This window comes from Anomaloglossus baeobatrachus, chromosome 2 (assembly GCF_048569485.1).
Source record: "Anomaloglossus baeobatrachus isolate aAnoBae1 chromosome 2, aAnoBae1.hap1, whole genome shotgun sequence".
In the NCBI taxonomy this organism is placed as follows: Eukaryota; Metazoa; Chordata; class Amphibia; order Anura; family Aromobatidae; genus Anomaloglossus; species Anomaloglossus baeobatrachus.
Window position 1 is genome coordinate 794,205,691 of NC_134354.1, and position 18,171 is coordinate 794,223,861.

The window sequence follows — 18,171 nt, forward strand, 5'->3', positions numbered from 1 at the left end:
CGCATACGAAGTTGTATGCAAAATTGCAATGTGTAAAGCAGGCTTTAGGGATCCGTATCCGGTCTTTGGTCTCTACATGAGTGCAGATTTTGCAGCTCTTTACATTGCAAGGATAAGTTCCAAATCCGGTTTTTGGTCTCTACATGAGTACACCTGATGAAGGGATCTGAGATGTCTCGAAAGCTTGCTTTGTAACATCACTTTATTATATTTTAGTTAGCCATTAAAAGGTATCACAAGATTATAATTTTGTTCCTCTCACTGAGAACATTCAATAACGTTTGGCAAAAACACATGGAAGTTGGAAGATGCGGCGAGGCGTGCAACTAAATCAGGCACCTCTGACTCCAGCAGGCTCCTTCATTAGCACTGCCATGCACAACACCGGGCATTATAAATCCCGCTCTATGTTTTTATTTACTTCTTTGAACCCTAATTGGGGTTAAGGCTCGGAGAAGGGTTAGGGCTAAGGTTTAGGGTAGGAGAAGAGTTAGGACTAAGGTTAGGGCTAATGGGGGCTAGGAGAAGGGTTAGGGTTAGAATGTTTAGGTCTAGGGTTAGGGCTATGGTTAGAGCTAGGAGAAGGGTTAAGACTAGGCACTGGCAGTCACAGACAGAAAAGGGCCCCTGTGCAAGAACAATCTATGGGCCCTTTGCAGCCCAAGAAATCAAAATACATCATTCCACCTGCTTTGGAGGTAGAAATGGGCCCTGAACTCTTGGGCAACTGTGTGGCCACTAAGGGTGGGGGCTAGGAGAAGGATTAGGGTTTATGTTAGGGCCAGTACTGGTGTTAGGGCCAAGGTTAGACTTATGAGAAGGTTTACGGTTTATGTTAGGGCTAGACGGGTTAGGACGAGGGTTAGGGCTAGGATTAGGGTTAAGACTAGGGTTGGGGCTAATTTTGGGAGTTAGGAGAAGCGTTGGGGTTTATATTAGGGCCAGTACTGGTGTTAGGACCAAGGTTAGAGCTAGGAAAAGGTTTACGGTTTACAGTGGGTACAGAAAGTATTCAGACCTCTTTACATTGTTCACTCTTTGTTTCATTGCAGCCATTTGGTAAATTCTCATTAATGTACACTCTGCACCCCATTCCCCATCTTGACAGAAAAAAAAAATCAGAAATGTCGAAATTTTTGCAAATTTATTCAGACCCTTTGCTCAGTATTGAGTAGAAGCCCCCTCCTTTTGAGCTAGTACAGATATGAGTCTTCTTGGGATCCTGGATTTGGGGATCCTCGGCCGTTCTTCTTTGCACATCCTCTCCAGTTCCGTCAGGTTGGATGATGAACATTGGTGGACGCCATTTTCAGCCTTGAGTACTGCAGAAATTCTTTTGTAACCTTGTCCAGATCTGTGCCTTGCCACAATTCTGTCTCTGAGCTCCTTGGGCAGTTCCTTTGACCTCATGATTCTCATTTGGTGTGACATGCAGTGTGAGCTGTGAGGTCTTATATAGACAGGACATGATTTGTAAAGGCGCACAACTATCAGTCTAATTACTCACAGCTGGACTCCAATGAAGGAGGAGAACCATCTCAAGGAGAATCACAAGGAAATGGACAACATGCAACTTAAATATGAGTGTCTGAGCAAAGGGGCTGAATACTTATGACCATGTGATATTTCAGTTTTTCTTGTTTAATAAATTTGCAAACATTTCGACATTACTGCTTTTTTTCTATCAAGATGGGGGATGGGTGCAGAGTCCACATCAATGAGAAACAAAATTAACTTTTTGAATTTACCAAATGGCTGCAATGAAACAAAATTTAAAAGGTTCTGAATAATTTCCGTACCCACTGTATGTTAGGGCTAGACGAGTTAGGGATAGGATCAGGATTAGGGCTAGGATAAGGGTTAGTACTTGACTTAGGGCTAGGAGAAGGGTTAGAATAGGTTTGGGGCTAAGGTTGGGAGCTAGGAGAAGAGTTAGGGTTTATGTTAGGGCTAGAAAGGTTAGGGCTAGGAGAAGGGTTAAGACTTTGGTTAGGGGTGGGGGCTAGAGAACTGTTAGGGTTTATGTTAGGGCTTGAAGGGTTACAGTTAGGACTGGGGTTAGGGTTAAGGTTAGTGCTAGGAGAAGAATTAGGACAAGTGTTAGGGCTAGGAGAAGAGTTAGGACTTGGGTTAGGGCTTAGGGTGGGGGATAGGAGAATAGGTAGGGTTTATGTTAGGGCTAAAAGGGTTAGCACTGGTGTTAGAGCTAAGGCTATTAGCTAGGAGAAGGTTTAGGTTTTATGTTAGGACTAGAAGGGATAGGACTGGTGTTAGGGCTATGATAAGGGTCAGGTCTAAGGTTAGAGCTAGGATAAGGGTCAGGTCTAAAGGCTACTTTACACACTGCGATATCGGTCCCGATATCGCTAGTGTGGGTACCCGCCCCCATCTGTTGCGCGACACAGGCAAATCGCTGCCCGTGCCGCACAACATCGCCCAGAGCCGTCACACATACTTACCTGTCCGGCGACGTCGCTGTGACCGGCGAACCGCCTCCTTTCTAAGGGGGCGGTCCGTGCGGCGTCACAGCGACGTCACTGAAGCGTCACTGAACCGCCGCCCAATAGCAGCGGAGGGGCGGAGATGAGCGGAACGTAACATCCCGCCCACCTCCTTCCTTCCGCATAGCAGCCGGGAGGCAGGTAAGGGGAGCTTCCTCGTTCCTGCGGTGTCACACGGAGCGATGTGTGCTGCCGCAGGAATGAGGAACAACTTCGTTACTGCTGCAGTAACGATTTGTAAGAATGGACCCCCGTGTCGCCGATTAGCGATTTTGCACGTTTTTGCAACGATGCAAAATCGCTTATCGGTGTCACACGCAACGGCATCGCTAATGCGGCCGGATGTGCGTCACAAATTCCGTGACCCCAATGACTCCGCATTAGCGATGTCGCAGCGTGTAAAGCCCCTTTAAGGTTAGGGCTAGGACAAGGATTAGGACTAGGGTTAGGGCTAAGACTGGGGCTAGGAGTAGGGTTAGGATTTACGTTAGGGCTAGAAGGGTTAGCACTAGAGTTAGGGCTAAGAGCTAGGAGAAGGGTTAGAATTTTTTTAGGACAAGAAGGGTTAGGTTTAGGACTTGGGTTAGGACTGGAGTTCGGATAGAACAGGGTTCAGAGCTAGCACTAGGGTTACGGCTAGTGGTAGCATTAGGGATAGGGTTACTTTCATATTTAGATCTTGGGTAATAAAATATTTATATGACAAAATAAGAATAATAAATAAGTATAAAACTCTATAACAATGTACGGTATAACTTTTTATTTTTAAAATTGTATATCCTATTTTAGCATAAAGCAGAAAATAACTGCATTCACTGGATTAACTATAGTTACATCTGCATTTTCTTAAAATACATGTTCTTGGCGGATAAGAAGCTTAATACTGGACTTGTGGAAGCGACTCCGGTAGTGTTAATGGTTCATGGATTTGGAGGCATAAAATACTTTGCCCCGGTGCTGACCACTGGCGGGGGTCATGCTTTATACAGCAATACAATACAGTACACGTATGAGAGAGCCGGGCGTTATATGGTGTCGGCTTCTCATGGGGCTGAAGGCTTCGGTGCGTCCAGTATAGATGATCCAATGACAACGCAATAGCCTAAGACACAATCTGCTCATTCACCAACATCTCTGACCGCCTCGAATGATGCGTTTTCACATAAACCATGAAGCCATCTCATTACATAATGGCTCCATAACATGCTGATAGGGTCACCATCTAAACCCCACGAGATCCAGCAAATGCTCCAGAAAGACGCTGTGGTCAGTGAGGATCTGAAGCTTTCCTAGTAATTGTCAAACAACTGAATCATGGATGGTAACGACGATTCAGAGGCTGGAGAAGCGTAAACCTCCACAATGTGCCACGTGTCTCTGCTGGTAATCAAGATGGTCCGTGTCCTCCATGAGATTGAGTCGCTAGACAATGACCAAAGGTCCACTAGAAGAAATGAAACAGATCTTGGGTGTCCATGGCCATTAGACCCGTTCACATCACATTAGTGGACTCCATGTGACGTATATGAGGAGAGAAGCTGATGACAGACCTCGTATGGACGTCACAGAGAGGTCACATCATCCATATGTGCCTACGTTCAAAGGGGTTTAATGCAAGATACTATTTATTTGCTAAAAACTAATACATGTAATATCTTTCTCTGTGCCACTCTATACCTTTATACTGTGTAAGCCAAAAGAAAAAAATCTCTTTTTGTCTTGAGTAAACAAGCTTTGTCTAGAGAAGCGAGGTACCTTGGTGTGAACAGTGGCTTCTAGAAGTCAACTTATTTCAATATACCTGATCCATTGTAGGAGGTAACAGAAAGGGAGACAGAAGAGTCTGAAGGAGAAGGACAAATAAGTTTGGAGGAGGAGGGCAGATGAGTCTGGAGGAGAAAAAAAGACAGAGAAGTCTGAAGGAGGAGGAGGACAAAGGAGTCTGGAGGAGTGCAGAGGAGTCTGGTGGAGGAGGAGGACAAAAGAGCCTGGAGGAGTGCAAAGGAGTCTGGTGGAGGAGGAGGGAGACAGAGAAGTCTGGGGGAGGAGGAGGACAAAAGAGCCTGGAGGAGGGCAGAGGAGTCTGGAGGAGAAGGAGGACAGGAAGACAGAAGTCTGGAGGAAGGGAAGGACCAAAGAATCTGGAGGAGAACAGAGGATTCTGGAGGAGGACAGAGGATTCTGGAGGCAGAAGAAGACAAAGAAGTTTAGAAGAGGAGGGCAGAGGAGATGTAAGACTGAGAAGTCTGGAGGAGGAGGACAACAAAAGGAGTGTGTTGGAGGTAGAGGACAAAGGAATCTGGAAGAGGAAAACAGAGGCGTCTTGAGGAGGAGGAAAGAGGAGTTTGGAGGGCCCAGAAGCGTATGGAGCTTATGTGTGTCTGACAGCTTCTTCCTTTCTCGTAATGTTAATTGAGGAGTCAAGAAGAATAGCTGTTGTCTTTATGAGTATGTAACTGACACTAGAGTTGAGTAAAGAGATCTTCAGGACACTGGTCCGCACATGTGTAGGCCATGGCCTCTGGAGCAGAGCACTGTGAACCTCCTACACCGGCATCTCTTCTGATTATGAAGACGGTGCCATATCATTACTTTCCAATACAAAGTATTATTATTATTATTATTATTTATTATTATAGCGCCATTTATTCCATGGCGCTTTACAAGTGAAAGAGGGTATACGTACAACAATCATTAACAGTACAAGACAGACTGGTATAGGAGGAGAGAGGACCCTGCCCGCGAGGGCTCACAGCCTACAGGGAATGGGTGATGGTACAATAGGTAAGGACAGAGCTGGATAAGTATAAATGATGCTAATCATACGTGACACCGGGGATGGATATGGAACCAGTGGGGCAATTATCTGAAGAGCCTCTAGAATAGACACCATGGTGAGATATGGCAGAACCTGCCTGCAACCCGAGAGCTGCTTGTTTGCGTCTCGTCTCCGGCCTTGGTGTCTCCTATTCCTCCCTATATAATGAGTCTCTTCCAGGAGAGCATTAGGGGCTGTATAAGTGCACAACGGCCTTAATCTCGATGTCAATATATTGAAATACTCCTATAGTCACAAAGAAGGAGCTGAACTGAGCAGAGTCCAAGAATTTGCCAAGTCTTCTCGTGTGACACATACTGAGCACATACAAGTATTAGCACGTAAATTATATGGTTACACGGGCAATGGCCGATCCAGGTCTTCTCAACTACAGGCACATAACTAGGTTGGACAAAGTGGACCTTGCACATCTATGATGGTTCATGGTTGAGTGCTTTGATTCCATGGATCATTTCCATGGTTTTTCCAGTAATTAGCACTTTCCATGGCGATTGCATTGTTTAGTTGTAGCTTGGTGGCTCTAAATATGTCCTAGATTGTCTTGATGAACCATCCATGGAACCTGTTTACCAGCAATAACTGGAGAACTGTCGACTATCAAATCCTTCATGGACAATGTATCTGAGTTAAGTCTTTTCCCATGATTAGTCTGACCCTTCGGAGGGCAGTCTGATGTGGCCGGATGGGCTCTGATGTGACGCTAGATATAGAGACACCTGATTGGACAATTGAATTTATGGATCCACAATGGCTGGAAGACATTACATCCCGTCTGTGGACAAGGCTCCTCAGATTGCTTTTCCTATTATTAGCACACTCATGATGAACACCATGAAGAAGAACACCCACATGAAGAAGCGGTCCATCACCTTGGCTACTTTTTTCCATTCCCCAGTCCGTTTCTGGGCGGCCTTTTGCTCCCGGAAGCAGCTGGCCATATATTCAATGTTTTTCAGCAGGCGCTCGTTGTGGCACAGACACTGCAGCTTAGGGCACTCACCGCACCCAGGACGCTTCTCGCCTTCATTTTCTTGCTTCCAGTCCAAGTCTTCCTTCATGGCTGCATTCTTCTTAGCGACACTTTCTTGCCAGTTTTTCACATTGGACGCCGAGTTGTCCAGTTTGGCTTCTCTGTTCATGACCTGCACTTTTGGTGGTCTCTCGGCTTCAGGTGAGGGTCTACTGCAGCTCTCCCCCACCTCATACACAAAGAATATCCGCGACATATATTTCAAGAAAAATTTCTTGGCCCACAATGGGACGGGTTTCGCTTCTGGGCCGCAGTGGTGAATATTCATTATAAAGATTGTCAGCGCTGTTGACGCCGTGATCATTATCATAGTGGCGATATAATACTTTCCTGCAGAGACAAAAACAAGAAAATGTGTTAGAAAGAAAGGTGCAATTATCTGACATTGATCATCTTTATGTCTGAAAGTCCATTACATAAAGTCTAAGGACACAAAAAAATAGAAAATGTAAAAAACTGCTCCTATGTACAAGAATATAACTGCTATAATACTGCTCCTATGTAGAAGAATATAACTACTATAATACTGCCCCTATGTACAAGAATATAACTACTATAATACTGCCACTATGTACAAGAATATAACTACTATAATACTGCCCCTATGTACAAGAATATAACTGCTATAATACTGCCCCCTATATACAAGAATATAACTACTATAATACTGCCCCTATATACAAGAATATAACTACTATAATACTGCCCCCTATGTACAAGAATATAACTACTATAATACTGCCCCTATGTACAAGAATATAACTATTATAATACGGTACTGCTCCTATTTAGTTAGTTGCACTTCTCTGCGGAGATAATCCATCCACTTCACAGGTGCAGTAGATTAAGATGCTGACTAGGCAACATTATTATTGCACAGGTGCGTCTTTGGCTGGCCACCATAAAAGGACACTCTAAAATGTGCAGTTTTACAGTACAGAATTGTGCATATACAGTGGGTGAAATAAGTACTGAGCACGTCACCAATTTTCTAAGAAAATATATTTCTGAAGGTGCTATTGTCATTTGTATTTCTCACCAGATGTGAGTACCAACCCATTAAACCCTCACAGGCGAAGAAGTCAAACCATAGATGTCCATAAATTTAGTGATGTGTAATAATGAGAACTGACACAGGGAAAAAATATTTAACACAAGAAGAAAGAGCATTGTAAAAAAGCATGGAAAGCTCTGACACCAGCTGAAATCTATCAGTAATTATAAAGCAATCCTGCCACTTAGTGAGAAATAATATCAGCTGATTCAAATGATGTCCTACAAAAAGATGACTCAATACCAAGGTGCCACACAAGAAACATCTCATGATGGGTAAAACCAGTGAGCTGTCTCCAGATAGTCACATCCTTATTGTTTCAAAACAGACTGATGGCATTGGTTACAGAAAAATTTGTAAACTACTGAAGGTTCCAGTGAGCTCTGTTGGGGCCATAATCCAGAAGGGAAGAACATAATTTCACCATAAACCGGCCACAACCAGGTGCTCCCTGCAACATTTCAAACAGAGGAGGGAAAAATAATTATAGAAGGGTTGTCAAAACGTCAAGGACACCTCTGGAGGCTACAGAAGGTCCTGGTATCAGCAGGTAGAATTATTTCAAAGAAAACAATACAATATGTAATGCACTCCCCGTCCATGGCCTGTACGCATGCTCCTGTATGCACGCTCCTGTATGCACACTCACCACCCAGGACTTCATTGCTGAACAGAAAGCAGGATCAAGAGCATTGAAAGTTTATTCAACAACATTAGGACAAGTCTTTGAGATACTGGAGAATATAGTTTGCTCAGATGAGACTAAAACTGAACTCTTTGGAGGTCATAATACACACCATGTGTGGAGGCCAAAAGGCAAATCACCCCAAAAACACCAACACCAGTGAAGTGTGGAGCTGGGAACATCATGGTGTGCGGCTGTTTTTCAGCAGGCAGCACTGGCAAAAGTATAATAGAAGGAAGGATGAATGAACAAATGTACAGACATGTTCCTGATAAAAATCTGCTGCCATCTACTGGGATGATGAAGATGAAGCGAGGATGGACATTTCACAAGACAATGATCCCAAACACACAGTCAAGGAAGCTACCAACTGGATTCAGAGAGAGAAATAAATCGCCAGAATGGCCGAGCCAATCACCAGAGCTGAATCCAATAGAAACAAGCTCAGAGTTCATAGAAAGAGCCGGGACCTGCAGGATGTGAGGAGTGTTTGTGTGGAAGAATTGGCCAAAATCCACCTGAGCAATGCAGGCGACTAGTGTCTCCATACAGGATGTGAGGAGCGTGTGCGGAAGAATGGGCCAAAATCCACCTGAACAATGCAGGCGACTAGTGTCTCCATACAGGATGTGAGGAGCGTGTGCGGAAGAATGGGCCAAAATCCACCTGAACAATGCAGGCGACTAGTGTCTCCATACAGGATGTGAGGAGTGTGTGCGGAAGAATGGGCCAAAATCCACCTGAGCAATGCAGGTGTCTAGTGTCTCCATACAGGATGTGAGGAGCGTGTGCGGAAGAATGGGCCAAAATCCACCTGAGCAATGCAGGCGACTAGTGTCTCCATACAGGATGTGAGGAGTGTGTGCGGAAGAATGGGCCAAAATCCACCTGAGCAATGCAGGTGAGTAGTGTCTCCATACAGGATGTGAGGAGTGTGTGTGCGGAAGAATGGGCCAAAATCCACCTGAGCAATGCAGGTGACTAGTGTCTCCATACAGGATGTGAGGAGTGTGTGCGGAAGAATGGGCCAAAATCCACCTGAGCAATGCAGGTGACCAGTGTCTCCATACAGGATGTGAGGAATGTGTGCAGAAGAATGGGCCAAAATCCACCTGAGCAATGCAGGTGACCAGTGTCTCCATACAGGATGTGAGGAGTGTGTGCGGAAGAATGGGCCAAAATCCACCTGAGCAATGCAGGTGAGTAGTGTCTCCATACAGGATGTGAGTAGTGTGTGCAGAAGAATGGGCCAAATCCACCTGAGCAATGCAGGTGAGTAGTGTCTCCATACAGGATGTGAGTAGTGTGTGCGGAAGAATGGGCCAAAATCCACCTGAGCAATGCAGGCGACTAGTGTCTCTATACAGGATGTGAGGAGCGTGTGCGGAAGAATGGGCCAAAATCCACCTGAGCAATGCAGGCGACTAGTGTCTCCATACAGGATGTGAGGAGTGTGTGTGGAAGAATGGACCAAAATCCACCTGAGCAATGCAGGTGACTAGTGTCTCCATACAGGATGTGAGGAGTGTGTGCGGAAGAATGGGCCAAAATCCACCTGAGCAATGCAGGCGACTAGTGTCTCCATACAGGATGTGAGGAGCGTGTGCGGAAGAATGGGCCAAAATCCACCTGAGCAATGCAGGCGACTAGTGTCTCCATACAGGATGTGAGGAGTGTGTGCGGAAGAATGGGCCAAAATCCACCTGAGCAATGCAAGCGACTAGTGTCTCCATACAGGATGTGAGGAGCGTGTGCGGAAGAATGGGCCAAAATCCACCTGAGCAATGCAGGTGACTAGTGTCTCCATACAGGATGTGAGGAGTGTGTGCGGAAGAATGGGCCAAAATCCACCTGAGCAATGCAGGCGACTAGTGTCTCCATACAGGATGTGAGGAGTGTGTGCGGAGGAATGGGCCAAAATCCACCTGAGCAATGCAGGCGACTAGTGTCTCCATACAGGATGTGAGGAGCGTATGCGGAAGAATGGGCCAAAATCCACCTGAGCAATGCAGGCGACTAGTGTCTCCATACAGGATGTGAGGAGTGTGTGCAGAAGAATAGGCCAAATTCCACCTGAGCAATGCAGGCGACCAGTGTCTCCATACAGGATGTGAGGAGTGTGTGCGGAGGAATGGGCCAAAATCCACCTGAGCAATGCAGGCGACTAGTGTCTCCATACAGGATGTGAGGAGTGTGTGCGGAAGATTGGGCCAAAATCCACCAGAGCAATGCAGGCGACGAGTGTCTCCATACAGGATGTGAGGAGTGTGTGCAGAAGAATGGGCCAAAATCCACCTGAGCAATGCAGGCGACTAGAGTCTCCATACAGGAGGTGAGGAGTGTGTGTGCAGAAGAATGGCCAAAATCCACCTGAGCAATGCAGGCGACTAGTGTCTCCATACAGGATGTGAGGAGTGTGTGTGGAAGAATGGCCAAAATCCACCTGAGCAGTGCAGATGACTAGTGTCTCCATACAGGATGTGAGGAGTGTGTGCGGAAGAATGGGCCAAAATCCACCTGAGCAATACAGGCGACTAGTGTCTCCATACAGGATGTGAGGAGTGTGTGTGGAAGAATGGGCCAAAATCCACCTGAGCAATGCAGGCGACTAGTGTCTCCATACAGGAGGTGAGGAGTGTGTGCGGAAGAATGGGCCAAAATCCACCTGAGCAATGCAGGGACTAGTGTCTCCATACAGGATGTGAGGAGTGTGTGCAGAAGAATGGGCCAAAATCCACCTGAGCAATGCAGGTGACTAGTGTCTCCATACAGGATGTGAGGAGTGTGTGTGGAAGAATGGACCAAAATCCACCTGAGCAATGCAGGCGACTAGTGTCTTCATACAGGATGTGAGGAGTGTGTGTGGAAGAATAGGCCAAAATCCACCTGAGCAATGCAGGTGACTAGTGTCTCCATACAGGATGTGAGGAGTGTGTGCAGAAGAATGGCCAAAATCCCCCTGAGCAATGCAGGTGACTAGTGTCTCCATACAGGGTGTGAGGAGTGTGTGTGGAAGAATGGACAAAAATCCACCTGAGCAATTCAGGCGACTAGTGTCTTCATACAGGATGTGAGGAGTGTGTGTGGAAGAATGGCCAAAATCCACCTGAGCAGTGCAGATGACTAGTGTCTCCATACAGGATGTAAGGAGTGTGTGCGGAAGAATGGGCCAAAATCCACCTGAGCAATACAGGCGACTAGTGTCTCCATACAGGATGTGAGGAGTGTGTGTGGAAGAATGGGCCAAAATCCACCTGAGCAATGCAGGCGACTAGTGTCTCCATACAGGATGTGAGGAGTGTGTGTGGAAGAATGGGCCAAAATCCACCTGAGCAATGCAGGCGACTAGTGACTCCATACAGGATGTGAGGAGTGTGTGCGGAAGAATGGGCCAAAATCCACCTGAGCAATGCAAGCGACTAGTGTCTCCATACAGGATGTGAGGAGCGTGTGCGGAAGAATGGGCCAAAATCCACCTGAGCAATGCAGGCGACTAGTGTCTCCATACAGGATGTGAGGAGTGTGTGCGGAAGAATGGGCCAAAATCCACCTGAGCAATGCAGGCGACTAGTGTCTCCATACAGGATGTGAGGAGTGTGTGCGGAGGAATGGGCCAAAATCCACCTGAGCAATGCAGGCGACTAGTGTCTCCATACAGGATGTGAGGAGCGTATGCGGAAGAATGGGCCAAAATCCACCTGAGCAATGCAGGTGACTAGTGTCTCCATACAGGATGTGAGGAGCGTGTGCAGAAGAATAGGCCAAATTCCACCTGAGCAATGCAGGCGACCAGTGTCTCCATACAGGATGTGAGGAGCGTATGCGGAAGAATGGGCCAAAATCCACCTGACCAATGCAGGCGACTAGTGTCTCCATACAGGATGTGAGGAGTGTGTGCAGAAGAATAGGCCAAATTCCACCTGAGCAATGCAGGCGACCAGTGTCTCCATACAGGATGTGAGGAGTGTGTGCGGAGGAATGGGCCAAAATCCACCTGAGCAATGCAGGCGACTAGTGTCTCCATACAGGATGTGAGGAGTGTGTGCGGAAGAATGGGCCAAAATCCACCTGAGCAATGCAAGCGACTAGTGTCTCCATACAGGATGTGAGGAGTGTGTGCAGAAGAATAGGCCAAATTCCACCTGAGCTATGCAGGCGACCAGTGTCTCCATACAGGATGTGAGGAGTGTGTGCGGAGGAATGGGCCAAAATCCACCTGAGCAATGCAGGCGACTAGTGTCTCCATACAGGATGTGAGGAGTGTGTGCGGAAGAATGGGCCAAAATCCACCTGAGCAATGCAAGCGACTAGTGTCTCCATACAGGATGTGAGGAGCGTGTGCGGAAGAATGGGCCAAAATCCACCTGAGCAATGCAGGCGACTAGTGTCTCCATACAGGATGTGAGGAGTGTGTGCGGAAGAATGGGCCAAAATCCACCTGAGCAATGCAAGCGACTAGTGTCTCCATACAGGATGTGAGGAGCGTGTGCGGAAGAATGGGCCAAAATCCACCTGAGCAATGCAGGCGACTAGTGTCTCCATACAGGATGTGAGGAGTGTGTGCGGAAGAATGGGCCAAAATCCACCTGAGCAATGCAGGCGACTAGTGTCTCCATACAGGATGTGAGGAGTGTGTGCGGAGGAATGGGCCAAAATCCACCTGAGCAATGCAGGCGACTAGTGTCTCCATACAGGATGTGAGGAGCGTATGCGGAAGAATGGGCCAAAATCCACCTGAGCAATGCAGGTGACTAGTGTCTCCATACAGGATGTGAGGAGCGTGTGCAGAAGAATAGGCCAAATTCCACCTGAGCAATGCAGGGACTAGTGTCTCCATACAGGATGTGAGGAGCGTATGCGGAAGAATGGACCAAAATCCACCTGAGCAATGCAGGCGACTAGTGTCTCCAAACAGGATGTGAGGAGTGTGTGCAGAAGAATAGGCCAAATTCCACCTGAGCAATGCAGGCGACCAGTGTCTCCATACAGGATGTGAGGAGTGTGTGCGGAGGAATGGGCCAAAATCCACCTGAGCAATGCAGGCGACTAGTGTCTCCATACAGGATGTGAGGAGTGTGTGCGGAAGAATGGGCCAAAATCCACCTGAGCAATGCAGGCGACTAGTGTCTCCATACAGGAGGTGAGGAGTGTGTGCAGAAGAATGGGCCAAAATCCACCTGAGCAATGCAGGTGACTAGTGTCTCCATACAGGATGTGAGGAGTGTGTGTGGAAGAATGGGCCAAAATCACCTGAGCAATGCAGGTGACTAGTGTCTCCATACAGGATGTGAGGAGTGTGTGTGGAAGAATGGGCCAAAATCACCTGAGCAATGCAGGCGACTAGTGTCTCCATACAAGATGTGAGGAGTGTGTGCGGAAGAATGGGCCAAAATCACCTGAGCAATGCAGGTGACTAGTGTCTCCATACAAGATGTGAGGAGTGTGTGCGGAAGAATGGGCCAAAATTCACCTGAGCAATGCAGGCGACTAGTGTCTCCATACAGGATGTGAGGAGTGTGTGCAGAAGAATGGACCAAAATCCACCTGAGCAATGCAGGCGACTAGTGTCTCCATACAGGATGTGAGGAGTGTGTGTGCGGAAGAATGGGCCAAAATCCACCTGAGCAATGCAGGCGACTAGTGTCTCCATACAGGATGTGAGGAGTGTGTGTGGAAGAATGGACCAAAATCCACCTGAGCAATGCAGGCGACTAGTGTCTCCATACAGGATGTGAGGAGTGTGTGTGGAAGAATGGACCAAAATCCACCTGAGCAATGCAGGCGACAAGTGTCTTCATACAGGATGTGAGGAGTGTGTGTGGAAGAATAGGCCAAAATCCACCTGAGCAATGCAGGTGACTAGTGTCTCCATACAGGATGTGAGGAGTGTGTGCAGAAGAATGGACAAAATCCCCCTGAGCAATGCAGGTGACTAGTGTCTCCATACAGGGTGTGAGGAGTGTGTGTGGAAGAATGGACAAAAATCCACCTGAGCAATTCAGGCGACTAGTGTCTCCATACAGGATGTGAGGAGTGTGTGCGGAAGAATGGGCCAAAATCCACCTGAGCAATGCAGGGACTAGTGTCTCCATACAGGATGTGAGGAGTGTGTGCGGAAGAATGGGCCAAAATCCACCTGAGCAATGCAGGGACTAGTGTCTCCATACAGGATGTGAGGAGTGTGTGTGCGGAAGAATGGGCCAAAATCCACCTGAGCAATGCAGGCGACTAGTGTCTCCATACAGGATGTGAGGAGTGTGTGTGCGGAAGAATGGGCCAAAATCCACCTGAGCAATGCAGGCGACTAGTGTCTCCATACAGGATGTGAGGAGTGTGTGCGGAAGAATGGGCCAAAATCCACCTGAGCAATGCAGGCGACTAGTGTCTCCATACAGGATGTGAGGAGTGTGTGCAGAAGAATGGGCCAAAATCAACCTGAGCAATGCAGGTGACTAGTGTCTCCATACAGGATGTGAGGAGTGTGTGTGCGGAAGAATGGGCCAAAATCCACCTGAGCAATGCAGGCGACTAGTGTCTCCATACAGGATGTGAGGAGTGTGTGTGGAAGAATTGGCCAAAATCCACCTGAGCAATGCAGGTGACCAGTGTCTCCATACAGGATGTGAGGAGTGTGTGTGGAAGAATTGGCCAAAATCCACCTGAGCAATGCAGGCGACTAGTGTCTCCATACAGGATGTGAGGAGTGTGTGTGGAAGAATTGGCCAAAATCCACCTGAGCAATGCAGGCGACTAGTGTCTCCATACAGGATGTGAGGAGTGTGTGCGGAAGAATGGGCCAAAATCCACCTGAGCAATGCAGGTGAGTAGTGTCTCCATACAGGATGTGAGGAGTGTGTGCAGAAGAATGGTCCAAAATCCACCTGAGCAATGCAGGTGACTAGTGTCTCCATACAGGATGTGAGGAGTGTGTGCGGAAGAATGGGCCAAAATCCACCTGAGCAATGCAGGCGACTAGTGTCTCTATACAGGATGTGAGGAGTGTGTGCGGAAGAATGGGCCAAAATCCACCTGAGCAATGCAGGCGACTAGTGTCTCCATACAGGATGTGAGGAGCGTGTGCGGAAGAATGGGCCAAAATCCACCTGAGCAATGCAGGCGACTAGTGTCTCCATACAGGATGTGAGGAGTGTGTGCGGAAGAATGGGCCAAAATCCACCTGAGCAATGCAAGCGACTAGTGTCTCCATACAGGATGTGAGGAGCGTGTGCGGAAGAATGGGCCAAAATCCACCTGAGCAATGCAGGTGACTAGTGTCTCCATACAGGATGTGAGGAGTGTGTGCGGAAGAATGGTCCAAAATCTACCTGAGCAATGCAGGCGACTAGTGTCTCCATACAGGATGTGAGGAGTGTTTGCGGAGGAATGGGCCAAAATCCACCTGAGCAATGCAGGCGACTAGTGTCTCCATACAGGATGTGAGGAGCGTATGCGGAAGAATGGGCCAAAATCCACCTGAGCAATGCAGGCGACTAGTGTCTCCATACAGGATGTGAGGAGTGTGTGCAGAAGAATAGGCCAAATTCCACCTGAGCAATGCAGGCGACCAGTGTCTCCATACAGGATGTGAGGAGTGTGTGCGGAGGAATGGGCCAAAATCCACCTGAGCAATGCAGGCGACTAGTGTCTCCATACAGGATGTGAGGAGTGTGTGCGGAAGATTGGGCCAAAATCCACCAGAGCAATGCAGGCGACTAGTGTCTCCATACAGGATGTGAGGAGTGTGTGCAGAAGATTGGGCCAAAATCCACCTGAGCAATGCAGGCGACTAGTGTCTCCATTCAGGAGGTGAGGAGTGTGTGTGCAGAAGAATGGCCAAAATCCACCTGAGCAATGCAGGCGACTAGTGTCTCCATACAGGATGTGAGGAGTGTGTGTGGAAGAATGGCCAAAATCCACCTGAGCAGTGCAGATGACTAGTGTCTCCATACAGGATGTGAGGAGTGTGTGCGGAAGAATGGGCCAAAATCCACCTGAGCAATACAGGCGACTAGTGTCTTCATACAGGATGTGAGGAGTGTGTGTGGAAGAATGGGCCAAAATCCACCTGAGCAATGCAGGCGACTAGTGTCTCCATACAGGAGGAGAGGAGTGTGTGCAGAAGAATGGGCCAAAATCCACCTGAGCAATGCAGGCGACTAGTGTCTCCATACAGGATGTGAGGAGTGTGTGTGCGGAAGAATGGGCCAAAATCCACCTGAGCAATGCAGGCGACTAGTGTCTCCATACAGGATGTGAGGAGTGTGTGCAGAAGAATGGGCCAAAATCAACCTGAGCAATGCAGGTGTCTAGTGTCTCCATACAGGATGTGAGGAGTGTGTGCGGAAGAATGGGCCAAAATCCACCTGAGCAATACAGGCGACTAGTGTCTTCATACAGGATGTGAGGAGTGTGTGTGGAAGAATGGGCCAAAATCCACCTGAGCAATGCAGGCGACTAGTGTCTCCATAAAGGAGGAGAGGAGTGTGTGCAGAAGAATGGGCCAAAATCCACCTGAGCAATGCAGGCGACTAGTGTCTCCATACAGGATGTGAGGAGTGTGTGCGGAAGAATGGGCCAAAATCCACCTGAGCAATGCAGGCGACTAGTGTCTCCATACAGGATGTGAGGAGTGTGTGCAGAAGAATGGGCCAAAATCAACCTGAGCAATGCAGGTGTCTAGTGTCTCCATACAGGATGTGAGGAGTGTGTGTGCGGAAGAATGGGCCAAAATCCACCTGAGCAATGCAGGCGACTAGTGTCTCCATACAGGATGTGAGGAGCGTGTGCGGAAGAATGGGCCAAAATCCACCTGAACAATGCAGGCGACTAGTGTCTCCATACAGGATGTGAGGAGTGTGTGCGGAAGAATGGGCCAAAATCCACCTGAGCAATGCAGGTGACTAGTGTCTCCATACAGGGTGTGAGGAGTGTGTGCGGAAGAATGGGCCAAAATCCACCTGAGCAATGCAGGTGACTAGTGTCTCCATACAGGATGTGAGGAGTGTGTGTGGAAGAATTGGCCAAAATCCACCTGAGCAATGCAGGCGACTAGTGTCTCCATACAGGATGTGAGGAGTGTGTGTGGAAGAATTGGCCAAAATCCACCTGAGCAATGCAGGCGACTAGTGTCTCCATACAGGATGTGAGGAGTGTGTGTGGAAGAATTGGCCAAAATCCACCTGAGCAATGCAGGCGACTAGTGTCTCCATAAAGGATGTGAGGAGTGTGTGTGGAAGAATTGGCCAAAATCCACCTGAGCAATGCAGGCGACTAGTGTCTCCATACAGGATGTGAGGAGTGTGTGCGGAAGAATGGGCCAAAATCCACCTGAGCAATGCAGGTGAGTAGTGTCTCCATACAGGATGTGAGGAGTGTGTGCAGAAGAATGGTCCAAAATCCACCTGAGCAATGCAGGTGACTAGTGTCTCCATACAGGATGTGAGGAGTGTGTGCAGAAGAATGGGCCAAATCCACCTGAGTAATGCAGGTGAGTAGTGTCTCCATACAGGATGTGAGGAGTGTGTGCGGAAGAATGGGCCAAATCCACCTGAGCAATGCAGGAGACTAGTGTCTCCATACAGGATGTGAGGAGTGTGTGCGGAAGAATGGGCCAAAATCCACCTGAGCAATGCAGGCGACTAGTGTCTCTATACAGGATGTGAGGAGTGTGTGCGGAAGAATGGGCCAAAATCCACCTGAGCAATGCAGGCGACTAGTGTCTCCATACAGGATGTGAGGAGCGTGTGCGGAAGAATGGGCCAAAATCCACCTGAGCAATGCAGGCGACTAGTGTCTCCATACAGGATGTGAGTAGTGTGTGCGGAAGAATGGGCCAAAATCCACCTGAGCAATGCAAGCGACTAGTGTCTCCATACAGGATGTGAGGAGCGTGTGCGGAAGAATGGGCCAAAATCCACCTGAGCAATGCAGGTGACTAGTGTCTCCATACAGGATGTGAGGAGTGTGTGCGGAAGAATGGTCCAAAATCTACCTGAGCAATGCAGGCGACTAGTGTCTCCATACAGGATGTGAGGAGTGTGTGCGGAGGAATGGGCCAAAATC

The 18,171-nt window shown here is 48.0% G+C and overlaps 1 protein-coding gene across 2 annotated transcripts in view; it reads right to left on the bottom strand.

The window, feature by feature from the left end:
• Positions 1-3,246: 3,246 nt before the first annotated feature.
• LOC142292370 (neuronal acetylcholine receptor subunit alpha-10-like) overlaps positions 3,247-18,171 on the bottom strand; it is a 159,742-nt gene continuing 144,817 nt past the window's right edge. For both annotated transcript variants that reach the window (XM_075337693.1, XM_075337694.1), the window contains one exon: positions 3,247-6,700. In XM_075337693.1, the coding sequence (XP_075193808.1) occupies positions 6,129-6,700 (572 nt within the window). In that variant the 3' untranslated portion in view covers positions 3,247-6,128. The remainder of the gene's footprint in view (positions 6,701-18,171) is intronic.